The sequence below is a fragment of the Colletotrichum lupini genome, chromosome 3 (assembly GCF_023278565.1).
Source record: "Colletotrichum lupini chromosome 3, complete sequence".
In the NCBI taxonomy this organism is placed as follows: Eukaryota; Fungi; Ascomycota; class Sordariomycetes; order Glomerellales; family Glomerellaceae; genus Colletotrichum; species Colletotrichum lupini.
In genome coordinates, this window is record NC_064676.1 from 4619287 (window position 1) to 4632782 (window position 13496).

The window sequence follows — 13496 nt, forward strand, 5'->3', positions numbered from 1 at the left end:
GAAACCAGTAGGTATATAAAGTGTATGAGTATTTAGAGGCTCGGACAGGCTCGAGCACCGGTGTCACCTGTGAAATATGAAGTAGCTTGAGATGCCAGAGGAAGGAGCGTGGGGGGGCGAGCTGAAGCAAAGTCAAGCAAGCACACGCGCTTTAATGAAATAAACGTTTTACACTAAGGTAGGCAGAAGTTCTGATCAAAGTGGCACACTCCAGCTGGGCGGTTTACCGGGGAAAGCCTCAGCTATGGGCAAGTTTAGGTTACCACAAAGGTAGCACTAAATAGCGCGATGGCGGGCGCTTCATAGTTCACACGAACCAAGGGAGCCCCTGAAATTGCGTTGAAGAGCAGATCGGTCGAGTTCCATTGTCGAAATTGACAGGCACATGGCGGCACCATGTCTCCTCTCAGCTCGAGGTGGATATGAGTCTCCCATGTCTTGCACTTGCAGACATATGTCCACCCGGGCTACAATTGTGCGTGTGTGGCCTGTTGTCCAGGAGTGTTTGGAGGAATGGTAAGCTTGGCCGGCACATTGAGATACCGTCCGTTCGGCCTTCCATCTTTGACGTTGATGAGTCCAGGATCAAGTGTGGGACCAATGCCGCTTGCGTTTTCTGTTCATGTAGAAACGCCGAGAAGATAACTCTATTTTATGGTAGTAGATCAGACGAGCCAGCCTGAGAGGAGGAAACTATACAATCTAAGAAAACATATACTGATGTTCCCAGCTCAAGAATCATTCTCTTAATGGCCACCAGCACTCGACTCGCCCTTGATGGGAAGTGAGCTGCAAGATGAGCGCGAGAAGGCACGAACATCCGTGGTTCCGTCGTGCGTGGGTAGTGTGAATGTAGAAGATGAGAAGCAGGGGACGTCCTGCGTGATTGGTGCCGCCAACAGGGGTGTAGCAAGAAGAAGCTTTTACCAGGCCGAGTGGGGTCTAGTCACTCCTGACCAGTGGCCCTACGCAGTCGTATGTCTCTCGAACAGGTGAAAGCGCGACAAAGATAAAAGCTAGGCATTGCTGCGCCAAGGTCAACGACGGTAGCTGTCAGCATTGTCGCGCTCCTTTTCCGACGATCAACATGGTATGGCACCGAATGTGCTGAGTAACGCCCCTACGCAAGCTGTGAGGCGCAATCCATCGTCGGCGGAACTCCACCGTCAACAACACCAGAAAAGGACTTTGATGATGGCTGCCTGTTGCGGGTATACACGATGCCGTATGCTATGGCCTAAGAGGGGATTCGGGGGTTCGCGATCCCTCATGTTAACCCCCCACCTACTCCTGAAAGACAACACAAGCCAAGGTGAAGCTTTCGTCTCAATACCTGGTCAAGAAAGGCCTTTAGAGCTTGGTGTGTCTGAGCAGCCACTGTCCCACCGCCCAGGTTTCAAGTTCCAGCAATGCCATCACGGGCCAAGCCCAACGGGCCCCAGCTTCGAAGCTTGCTCGATTCAAGCACCTATTGGTCTGAAACAAAAACATTCTTCACCTCTGGAGGAGGCTTAGAGCTCAGATGTCAAGACGCTAAGCTGGTGTTCCTGCGACATTTGAAATTATACCGAGTAACGTCTCTTAAGGTATATTGTAGCCTTCTCCAATTTTTCTGTGAGACGCATTACCTAGCCAAACCATCGCATGTTATCTCATCACTCCGGAGCCCCCTGCGGAGATCAAGATAAGATAAGCAACATCAAAAGAGCGCTCGATGTCAAACGCCCCGGCAAGTCGATGCCGAGCCAATAGGCACATACGAGCAAAGCTACGTACGATTTATATAGTTACGTAGTCAGCACGGATAGTAAGTACTTAATTACTGACATGAATATGTGCGGAAACAGAAGCAACTTGATATACCATCTCTGAAGTAATTGAATGGTAAATTTCAGTAGCACGGATTTACACCCAGCTTTGTGGTCCATTGTTACTGTTGTTGGGCAACTGCCAAGCGTCAAAGACCATCCGTACCTCGGAACTTTCTTGTGGTGCTCCACTCATGACAACGTCGCTGGTTGTTCCACAGCGACCCCGACTCCGACCCCGGACTTGCCAGTTAACGCACCGATACTGCGTATCTGTATGGAGAGCTTGTATACAACCGGCCCACGAAAGCATCTCGTCCCGGCCAGACCCCAGAAAAGATGAATTTGGCCAGGAGAACGAGTAAGTCTAATCCTGCTCAGAAAACAGCTTCAAGGTACCAGACACCTCGCTGTTCAATGCCAAAGCACTAGAAATCACTCAAATAAGAGCATCCCACCTTCTGAAAGCTTTTGAAGCCAGGCCGGAACACTAACCAATCGATCACCCACAGTTCCATTCGCCTTGCGCGCGGCATTGAGGCGATCTCATAACCAGCCAACCCCGCAGCTGTCAACGGCCTTCAACGCCCTCACCCGCCACACGTTTCCAGGCTTTGCCGCATCCATCCACACATCATCTCCCCGATCAATTTCAGGAGCCATGTCCCCATCTGCTGTCAGTAACACGAGCAATGGCACTGCTGGTGCCCCTAAGCAGAATGCTTGGGCTGGTCATCTTGGGGCCGCTGGCTTCGACCTAAGAAGTAAGTAAGGACGTCGGCTTAATCAAAGATTGGTAAAGTAACCGTAATTACAAGGCGATACTATGACCACTCCAACGGCTTCGATGCTTGCTGCCATTCAAAATTGCAGTTTGCTAGACGATGTTTTCGTGGAAGACCCCACAACGATGGAACTCGAATCTCACGTCGCAGCTCTTGCTGGCAAGGAGGCCGCTCTCTTGGTTCTCTCCGGGACCATGGGGAACCAAGTAGCGCTCCGAGCCCTCCTCACGCAACCTCCATACAGCGTCTTGAGTGACCATCGTTCACATATTATCAAGTATGAGGCTGGCGGGTTCGTGCATCCCCCTTTAGCTCCCGTACCGTGCGACATCTACTGATTGGTATTCGTCAGCGTTGCTTCGCTTTGTGGCGCCATGATACAGCCCGTGGTACCACGTAATGGAGCCTACCTGACACTAGAGGACATTGAGGCCCATGCTGCTCTCGATGACGATGTCCATACCTGTCCTACCAGGGTCATAAGCTTGGAAAACACCCTCGGCGGCGTGGTGACCCCCCTGGCCGAGGTCAAGAGGATCGTAGAGTTTGCACGGAAGAACAACCTCAAGCTTCATTGCGATGGGGCCAGAATGTGGGAGGCTGTTGCCTCTGGAGCCGGTAGTCTCTCCGAATACTGCTCACTATTCGACACGGTCAGCTTGTGCTTCTCAAAGGGTCTCGGTGCTCCGATTGGAAGCATCGTTGTGGGCGACGCAGCGCAAATCAAGCACGCCCGCTGGGTGCGCAAGTCTATCGGCGGTGGTCTCCGGCAGTCTGGAGTGGTGGCAGCTCCTGCTAGGATTGCCGTTGACGAGACGTTCGGAAAGGGGCCCAATGGCGAGGGTGGTCTTTTGAAGTCGTCTCATGAGACCGCAAAGAGAATCGGGGAACTCTGGACTAGTCTCGGTGGCAAGCTTACCCTTCCGGTCGACACCAACATGTGCTGGCTTGATTTAGATGCTGCTGGGTGCAGCACCCAGGATTTCATCGCGTTTGGGGCGGAATTGGGACTGAAGCTCATTGGCAACAGATTGGTTATCCATTATCAAATTGCCCAGAACCAAGACAGGGTTCTGCCTAAGCTAGAGCAAGTCTTTCGGCGAGCTCTGGAGGGCGGTAGTCAGACAACAGGAGGGGAGAAGGGCCCAACGAACATGTACCAGCCGCGTTAAGATTGAACGTGGTTTCTCGGGTTTGCTTGGACTTGATATTCCTCATACGATGCCAACTTCAATCAACGATGTTACGTCTCTATGCTCTAATCATCTGAGGCTGTCACAGCTTCGGCCTTCGTGTCAGTTGACTATGACCCGATTGCGTGAAGAAAGTAAGCCTTGCTGGCTGCCCTTTCAGGGTTCTACTTAGGGCAGCTGATGTAAGACGAGCGACCCTTGCTTCATCCCTGTCGTCTCAGCAAGTCAATCATTGTGAAAGACAGGGCAACCGTCCAAAATATTATGTATGGCGAGCAAAACCAGACATCAAGCTTGAGGTCTGCAACCAAACTTTGGTGTGCAAAATATCGAAAACGAATTCTATCATTCAGGATGGCCCATGATCAAGCCACTTGGCATATGTCATTCTCATGAATAAACATTTCCTACGCGCCGTCGGCCTTGACACGAGAACTCCGTTGCCGATTGCAGGTTCTGAAAGAGGTGTATACACATTCAAGTGCGGTAGATGAAGATGGCTCTGGCGCGAAGTGAAATTCAACCGTAATCAAGGTTGCTGCGGCGCGCTGCACGAACGTTGATCAGCTTTGCAGGCGTTTGTACATGCAATGCCGGCTTGAAGTGCCGATGAGTAAAATGACTGAGCAGTCAAATGTAACATATCATCGAGAATAAAGTACCTACATATTGATAGGGAGTTGGAATACGACAGCCCCAGTGGTCGTTGGCCAATATTTAATATCAATGTGGTCAACCCTCATCCCTCAAGATGCCTTCAACTCTCGAAAGCGAGTGGTTGTCGTAAATCAACTTGTGGGAGTTTCAAGACCGATGGGAACGGGATTTCCTACGATTACACGTCAACAGATGTAACAAAATATTGGGTTTCTCCCACACCACCTGAGAATCTCGCTTTCGCTCCTCTCCAGGCACAAAAGCTACACAAGGAGGTAGACCCTTGAGCAAAAAAGTTGAAAGTACGGAGTACATCGCTGGCAATCGTTTTGTTGCACGTGGGGAAGCATCACTCGCACATCGCCTGCGCCTCCGTGTCTCGACGATGGGCAGACAGCAGGAGAAGAAGAAAGAACATGCAAACGCGGAATATTGAAGACCTCGAGGGTTACTCCAACGCCGCTGACATAGTTGTGTGGACAAACGTACAGGTGGTAGGTATCTGTATTCGAATGCATCAAGACAACGTTCGGAGCAATTTCCGGAGGAGTGTGGGGAAAGCTGTATCCGGGACCGCCGAGCTTCTCCGCAGAGCCCGGCTCATTTGTCCAATAACAATTACCGCATGGTCTGGCGAGCACCGAACAAAGCCTTTAATACCCCGCCAAACAGGCATTCTTACCGCAATTCCCAAGACAAGACTAATACCAAGTTCGCAAGATCCCACGGTCATCCTTGCTGACGTCACAATACCTGTCGGTCCAAGTGGGATGACATACGATGCTCGTCACCCATACTTTCCGCCTACCCTTGCACTAATACGCCTAGCCTGGTGGCACATCATGCCCATGGACGTTTATGGAGCTAGAAGCTTCTCCCAGAGCTGAGAGGAAACAAAACAGGCGGCCAATCGGTGCTATGACGCTCGTACCGCGGCTCTACCACGGCTCCCCAAAGGACTGGATCATGCGGGGAAAGCTGCACGTCGTCTGCAAGCAGGACCGGCGAAGCCAGCCAGCCAGCCAGCTTCATTTCTCGGTGTCTGTCTCTCTGCCTTGCTCGACGTGACAGCGCCCTTGTCTCGATTGGTAAAAGTTGCGTGTTGTGGCGTCCAACGTGTCGTCTGCCATGCCGCGAACCCAAGATGCCTGCGATGGCGCAGAATTGACTCGGACCCAGCATATTCCAAGCCCAACGGCGCCGAACAACGGTAACCTTCTGCTCGGCCGCCCACGTAAACCCGCAGGAAACGAAGGAGTTTTCATAATTGTGTTGGTCATTATGTCTAACATCCTGGGAAAGCCTACTTACATACATTTGGGTTCACTGCCCCCTGCTACCGGCCCGGGTCTGCCCTGGCCTTGCTGCGGTACTTGCCCATCTCAGGCGACCGACGATCCCTCCTGGCGACGAACCCGTCCAAGCTTCCCCTCCCGACCTAAGGCAAGTGAAGCTACAGCCGATCCTGGTGGGTAGCCTGGCAGCTTCCCATATGCATAACGTGCTTCCCTCTATGCCCATTTATACCTGGTCGTAAGCCACTTCATCCGAAGTGAACACCTCGTCTGCGTCCCTGGATCTACCCGTTCAATAATACTACCATTGTGTATATACTAGCTCCTCCGAGAGCTCAATTGAACGCCATGGTCAACTTTGCGCTGGCCCTCGCAGCTGTAGCTGTCTTGCCTCGGACAGCTCAGGCTTTGTATGAGAATGGGTCTGTTGTCGCTCCTTGCGACTCGCCCATTTACTGCCATGGCGACATCTTGAAAGAAGTTGAACTGGCAAGACCGTTCTCAGACTCCAAGACATTTGTAGACATGTGAGTGCCCATTGACACCACCATGTGACCAAAATTCGACCTAGGCTCTCTACTGACATTCATCCCTACTCGAAAGGCCTGCAATCAAGTCCCTGGAAGAGATACAAGCAGCATTCAACAATCTGTCGAAACCTTTGAGTAATAATACTGCACTCAATGACTTCCTACGCGCCAATTTCGCCGCAGCAGGTGGTGAACTCAAGGAAGTACCCAAGGACCAATTGAAGACGGACCCAAAGTTTCTCGACAAGATCAACGATACAGTGATCAAGGAATTCTCTCAGAAGGTCATTGCCATCTGGCCGGACTTGACCCGCACCTACGCTGGCTCTGCAAGCAACTGCACAACATGTCCAAACAGCTTCATCCCAGTCAACCACACCTTTGTGGTTGCCGGAGGCCGATTCCGCGAGCCTTACTATTGGGACTCTTTCTGTAAGAACACACTACTGAAATTCATGTTCATATGGCGAGTTGTCAACTGACTTTCAATGTCATGTAGGGATTCTTGAGGGTCTCTTACGCACGGGTGGCGCTTTCACTGAGATCTCCAAGAATGTTATCGAAAACTTCTTGGATCTCGTGGAAAAACTCGGATTTGTGCCCAATGGCGCTCGAATCTACTATCTGAACCGTTCACAGCCGCCATTGCTGGCACAGATGGTGCGCCTCTATGTCGAGTATACAAGCGACCGGAGCATACTAGAACGCGCAATCCCTCTCCTCATCAAGGAGCATGAATTCTGGACGACAAACAGAACTGTTGAAGTCAACAAAAACGGGACTACATACACTCTGAATCAGTCAGTAAAATATCAAGACCTTCAAACCTAGTAGCTTGTAGCTAACATCAAGGATCAGATACAACGTCACCAACACACAGCCAAGACCCGAATCATACAGAGAAGACTACGTCACTGCTTCGAACGCTTCCTACTACTCAACCAACGGAATCATTTACCCCGAGGTCGAGAAATTGAACGACACCGAAAAGGCCCGTGTGTATGCCAATCTTGCGTCCGGTGCAGAGAGTGGCTGGGACTACAGCTCACGATGGCTTTCTCGACCTGCAGATGCGGCGAGGGACGTCTACTTCCCTCTCCGATCTCTCAACGTTCTGGAGACTGTCCCTGTGGAGCTGAACTCTATCTTGTACTGGAATGAGATGACCATTGCTGCGCTACTCAACTCCACAAACAACGGCACGGGAGCAGTGGCTTGGACTGAACTTGCCACCAAACGAAGTCAAGCTATGTACGATTTGATGTGGAACTCGACCCTTTCAAGCTACTTTGACTACAACGTGACATCAGGAGGGCAGAATATCTACATTCCGAAAGATGATGATGCCAGCACTCTTGAAACGAACACCGCCGAAGCAGAACAACAAGTTCTCTTTTCGGTTTCCCAATTCTACCCGTTCTGGACAGGAGCGGCACCCTCTCACCTCAAGAATAACCCTTACGCGGTAAAGCAAGCCTACCAGCGTGTTGAGAAGTATCTAGACATCAAGAAGGGCGGTATCCCCGCCACAAACCTCAAGACAGGTCAACAGTGGGATCAGCCCAACGTCTGGCCGCCCTTGATGCACGTTCTTATGGAAGGTCTCCGCAGGACACCTGCCACCTTTGGAGAGTCGGATCCCGCCTGGCGTGATGTCCAGAGTCTCGCCCTCCGCCTCGGGCAACGGTACCTGGACTCTACCTTTTGCACGTGGTACGCTACGGGGGGTTCAACCAGCGAGACTCCTCAGCTCCAGGGCTTGACCGCCCAGAGCGTCGGAACCATGTTTGAGAAGTACGGCGATAACTCAACCAACGTTGCGGGTGGTGGTGGAGAATATGAAGTGGTTGAAGGATTCGGCTGGACGAACGGTGTTCTCCTTTGGGCCGTTGATGTGTTTGGAAATGACTTGAAGCGGCCCGACTGCGGGAACATCACCGCAGCCAACGTGCATCCCGCTAAGAGAAGTTTGCCTCAACGCGCGGTAGAATTAGATTCCTACGATGCTTCATGGATCAAGAAGTTTGGTAGACGCGCTGAAGAGGCCGCAAGGAGGGTGTAGAGTCGAAAATGAGCTGATCTGCGATGACAATATTCTGTTAGTGTATCGCGATAGTATCACAGTGTTGAGGCTGTCCAAATGGGGATGCCGGTATGCTTTAGGAGCGCCATCAGGCTAATAATATCTTCACGACGTTTACGTAGACTCACTCTTTGAGATGTTGATCGCAGTGCTCTCTACCTGGCGTTGACGCAACCAAATGTTTGCCAACGACGTAGTAAGTGAGCTAGCCCATAGTGTAGACCTCTTCGACTTGAGTCAAGATCCACCTGAAATTGCTCTCATAGATGAAGCCGAATGGTAGAAAAAAAGTCTGGCCCTAAGCTGCCTCCAGTTTCTGTCAGTCGTCTTCGATGTTTGCTGACCTGCTACGCAGGTGCCCGAGCTTGAGACTTTTACCGAAGTATACAAAGCGCCCAACCATGACCCGATATTTCATGGAACCGGATGATATACCAAAAACCACCTGATCCGCTTCATGTCGTGAAGATAAGAGTTGAAGCTGCTCTCACACATGGAGCTGGCTTGCTTGTTATGATGGGCCAGCTCTTGCCAGATGGTGACAGCTGAGGACTTGAACAGGTAAGTAATCCGGGGGTGGACTGTGCGCCTTCCAGGTTGATGACGGCTCGAACGAACCGGGAGTTGCCTGAGGTGCTTGCCAGCTGCCGCCGCGGGCACACTCCAAAGCCGAGAGCACCGGCCAACACCATTTTTTGAGCTCCGCCAGACGAACCGTGACGTTGAATACTGATCTGACAAAGCTCCACCATCTGCTTTCCTATTCCGAAGCTCCAGCAACCCACAGTCAATCGACCGCAAAACAGCACCGATCGAAGCTCCCTTGCCTCGAGCTGAATACCCATCGAACCGACGCGCCGCGCCCACGCTCGAACTTAACCATGTCTGGAGGAAGAAATCCCATGGAGGAGGCCTACGAGCGCTTCAGGGCCGTCGCTCAACAGCAGCAGAAGCGCGGCGGCTTCGGCGGTGGCGGCATGCCCGGCGGCCCTCGCGGCGCTGGCATGGGACTTGCCGGTCTGGTTCTTTTGGGAGGTGCTGCCTTCGTGGCCCAGAATGCGCTATTCAACGTCGATGGTGGTCACAGAGCGATCAAGTACCGGAGGACAACGGGTGTGAGCAAGGAGATCTACAGCGAAGGTAGGCTGCACCCCTCCACACCATTTGAGGAGGCACCGTTCCCCTTGATATTGGTAATGAAAATGTGCTGACAGTTTTTCTCTTCTCAGGAACCCACTTGATCATCCCCTGGTTCGAGACCCCCGTCACCTACGATGTTCGCGCGAAGCCCAGAAACGTCGCCTCTCTCACCGGAACCAAGGACTTACAGATGGTCAACATCACCTGCCGTGTTCTTTCCAGGCCTGATGTTAAGGCCCTGCCTCAGATCTACCGCACTCTCGGCACAGACTACGACGAGAGAGTGCTTCCATCCATCGTCAATGAGGTTCTGAAGAGCGTTGTTGCTCAATTCAACGCTTCCCAACTCATTACCCAGAGAGAGATGGTTGCCAAGTTGGTTCGCGAGAACCTCTCCCGCCGTGCTGCACGGTTTAATATTCTGCTGGACGATGTGTCCCTGACGGTATGTAAACGACACTCCAATGAAACCCCCATGATGCCTTGCTAACTATTTGCCATAGCACCTTGCCTTTTCCCCGGAATTCACAGCTGCCGTTGAGGCGAAGCAGGTTGCCCAGCAAGAAGCTCAGCGCGCGGCGTTCGTTGTCGACAAGGCTCGCCAGGAGAAGCAGGCCATGGTTGTCAAGGCCCAGGGTGAGGCTCGCTCTGCTGAGCTGATTGGAGATGCCATCAAGAAGAGCAAGGCCTACGTCGAGCTGAAGAAGATTGAGAACGCGCGCGCCATTGCTCAACAGATGCAGGAGTCCGGCAGCAAGAACCGTTTGTTGCTTGACTCTGAGGGACTGGGCCTGAACGTGTTTGATGATAGCGAGAAGAAATAAGGCATCGGCATTTGGGCGCGAATTCTCCACACTGTACTCTTACAACATCGAAAACTGGCATGGACTTGTATAATAATGAAAAAAATCGCCTCTGAGAGCTTCGAGGACACTTCATCTGCAAACGTAGGAGGCTCGAAAGGGTTGGTGGAAAATCAATCCATGTACAACAAACAGAACCGCTTCAGTAATTCTGGTACAGCACAATAGAAAATTCCACACCGTGAATGTCCCTCGTTACGTTGCTCATCTGTAAAGTACTTTACAGTAGCAAGCTTGCTACGTTTGGGATTGTCTTTCGTATGTTGAAGTACTTTCTTCGACAGCCGTCGATCTATTTGCAGCACAGGCCGTCGGAACTGGTGGATGCCTGCACAGCTTTAAGACGTGCCTGGGGTGGGCCCGGGCATCTCAGAGGTCCCCCTCCCCTGCTCAGCTTACAGAAGGGCCCCTCCCCCACCACGACTTCCTGCCTGCGGATAGCTCGAGACTAATCGTACAACCGTCACATCCTCAACCAACAAACCGCACGACCCCGCCAAGTCGAATTCGAATACCACATAGCCTCGCATTTTCTACCTCCCCTCGAAACCAAAACCAAGCCCATATATTGTTGTCGCCATTTCACACACGCAACAATGTTAATCAAGTATGCGCATCTCTGTCCTCCGGACCTCTGGAGGCGGTGACCCGACTGTACCCATTCGAATAAACTGCTTACGCCAACTAGGGTGCGAACGCTTACCGGCAAGGAGATTGAGCTGGACATCGAGAACGAATACAAGGCGCGTACCCATCCGATGCATTGCCCACCGAATACAACGGACGGAGACAGAGAGGTGGAGAACAGAACGCTGACCAACCTTGCAATAGGTCTCTCAGATCAAGGAGAAGGTTGAGGAGAAGGAAGGCATCCCGCCCGTGCAGCAAAGACTCATCTACGGTGGAAAGCAAATGTAAGGTGTAATCCTCTTGGAGCGTGAAATCATGCTTCCGCCAGTGTGATGGGGCTGGGGGAGCTTGGGAGAATTTCCTACGGAGACCATTCCGCTGACAAGATGCTTGAACAGGGTCGACGACAAGTCCGCATCTGAATATGGCCTCGAGGCTGGCGCTACATTGCATTTGGTTCTCGCCCTTCGAGGTGGAAACTAGATTTGTCTCTGGCAATGGCTTTGAGCATGAGAAGACAGGCCAGTAAACAATACGCAGCTCAGGTGTTTTCAGCGTTCTTGAGACGGAGCATTCATCGGCTACAGAGCCGATAGGGGATGATATGCAGTAGCGACGTCCATTTGCGACATGGAAGTATAGAATATTGCCTGTCCAAAGGGTGGGGGTTCTCAAGGCAGGCTAGAATGCCAGGCTTAACTCTCAAAAGCTAACTCCTGGATTGGGATTTGGCACCAAGGGAACCAAAATCTAGCGTGTAAAGGCAGCCTGCGATAATCCGCACATGGAGAATGAAGCTAGTCACATGAACACAGCATGGGATCAAACAAATGGTGCTTAGTTGAAAGCCAATGCACGGTCAAGCATCTTCAAACGAGTTCAATTTCACCCTGCCATGATGGGCAGAACGACCATGCGAAGCCTGAGGGTATATACCATAACCTACCCAACGCCTGAATTCAAATGCTATGTGACCTGTCCCTATACCAACGCCCGACGACCTTTCATTTTACAATACTCGTGATTCCTCATTTTAGCCATACCTGATTATACTGTCCTTCAGCGTCTAGTCTTCTTTTTCGGCATGAAAATGTCGACAGCCTTTCTCTTTCTGGGCAGCTCCTGATTGCCCAGAATTGGACGAGCTTGTTGCGCTTCGTCCAACGACGCTGGCAAAGGAGGAGATTGCGGGCCGCTGTTCTGAGCAAGTACTTTGTGCGTGCGGGAATAATCCATACTCGCAGAGGATGATGGCTCGGGTCTGGTTGGTGGACGCTCAACTCTGATATTGCTTTTGGGCCGAGCAGCGTTTCCGAGAATACCACCCCCACGTCGCAAGCCCGATGTTTGCGAACTAGAGGTAGATCTTGCAGATGTGGAAGAATTGCGATCCTTGTATGCTGAGGATTGGGAAGGGTTTGTAGGCATGGAGGAAGCTGCCGTATCCCGACTGTGGCGAGAGGAAGATACTATGTTCTTGTTCTTCTTCGGCGTTCCCTCATCGCTGAACAAATCACCGTCTTCGCCGTCTGATGAATCGGAAACGTATGTGGCTTTGGACTGGGGAGTGACATATGTGGAATGTGTGGGCGGGCGACTGCTGGTAGATGTTGGCCGAAAGACTGGTTGGCTTGAGATTCGGTGCTCAGCAGCCATCGAGGGCGGGGCCTGTTTCAATCGAGGGGCCCTGATCATGCCAGTTGGTACAGCCATGGTGCTTCTTATGCCGACAATCTCTTTAGCCTCTCTACGGGCTTTCTTCATGACGCTGGCCCCCGTCGTCATCTTCATTCTGCTTCCGGCGGCCCAGCTCAGGGAACTCGGGAGCTCCCTCTTTCCTCGAGGCTGCGTTGAAAAGGTGCGACCGGTCTTGGGTGGCTTGGGCAAAAACCTGGCGAACTTGGGGTCTACGATTCTGCTGACGTTGTTGTCCTTCTTCTGCTGGAGCCCCTGGACCCTGGCGAGAAGCTCGGCCTCAGCCTGTTGCTGAGCCTCGCGGCGTTCCTCCGCATATCTCTCGTATATCTTGTACCACTTTGACGGATTCTTAGGCGCGTAATTCTTTTCGTGGCTTTCGGATGGAAATTCCTTCTTGATAAGGCGCAGCCAAAGCTCGGAGGTTTCGCCCTGTATGAAAGGGGAGTTGAGCTCGATCTCTCGGAGCTGAGCCGGGTTCGTGACTCTGAGGAGGATTTCGCGAACATGGTGGTATTGGAGGGCGTCGCCATTGCCGACACTGCTGAGTTCTGTGATGTGTCTCTGGCACATAGCAATGCACAGTTCGGCAAGTGACTTAGTCGGCGCCATGGTGAGTGATGTAGGTGAATTCTTGAAGAGGGCCTAGCTGATGGTCGTTGCCGCCGTGATGAGAGCGCTCGGTCGTAAGGTCGTTGATGGGGAACTGGCGAATCGCAGGCTCATCGTTCAAACAATGGATGTAGTGTGTATTTAGGTAATTCGAATAGTAGGTTATTGTACCAGAGTGTTTCTGTCTTGCTAAAGGGGACCCCTC

At 51.9% G+C, this 13496-nt stretch overlaps 2 protein-coding genes across 2 annotated transcripts; one reads left to right on the forward strand and one right to left on the reverse strand.

Moving 5' to 3' along the window:
* Positions 1 to 2002: 2002 nt before the first annotated feature.
* On the forward strand, positions 2003 to 11467 carry CLUP02_06151 (trehalase; the record flags this gene model as incomplete). Its single annotated transcript, XM_049285154.1, has 30 exons — positions 2003 to 2169; positions 2286 to 2572; positions 2627 to 2885; positions 2946 to 3760; positions 3875 to 3911; positions 4008 to 4085; positions 4157 to 4272; positions 4354 to 4367; positions 4446 to 4491; positions 4558 to 4718; positions 4791 to 5198; positions 5272 to 5481; positions 5539 to 5911; positions 6061 to 6265; positions 6342 to 6700; positions 6768 to 7068; positions 7127 to 8295; positions 8372 to 8420; positions 8501 to 8531; positions 8707 to 8733; positions 8820 to 8889; positions 8985 to 9491; positions 9521 to 9936; positions 9995 to 10253; positions 10303 to 10382; positions 10443 to 10508; positions 10584 to 11008; positions 11043 to 11151; positions 11186 to 11268; positions 11383 to 11467. 30 exons carry the CDS (start codon positions 2003 to 2005, stop codon positions 11465 to 11467), a joined length of 7212 nt encoding a protein of 2403 aa, XP_049142297.1.
* Positions 11468 to 12043: 576 nt separating this feature from the next.
* CLUP02_06152 (RNA polymerase II transcription factor SIII subunit A) lies at positions 12044 to 13291 on the reverse strand (the record flags this gene model as incomplete). Its single annotated transcript, XM_049285155.1, has 1 exon — positions 12044 to 13291. The coding sequence occupies one exon, from the start codon at positions 13289 to 13291 to the stop codon at positions 12044 to 12046; it is 1248 nt and encodes a 415-aa protein (XP_049142298.1).
* Between the last annotated feature and the right edge of the window lie 205 nt (positions 13292 to 13496).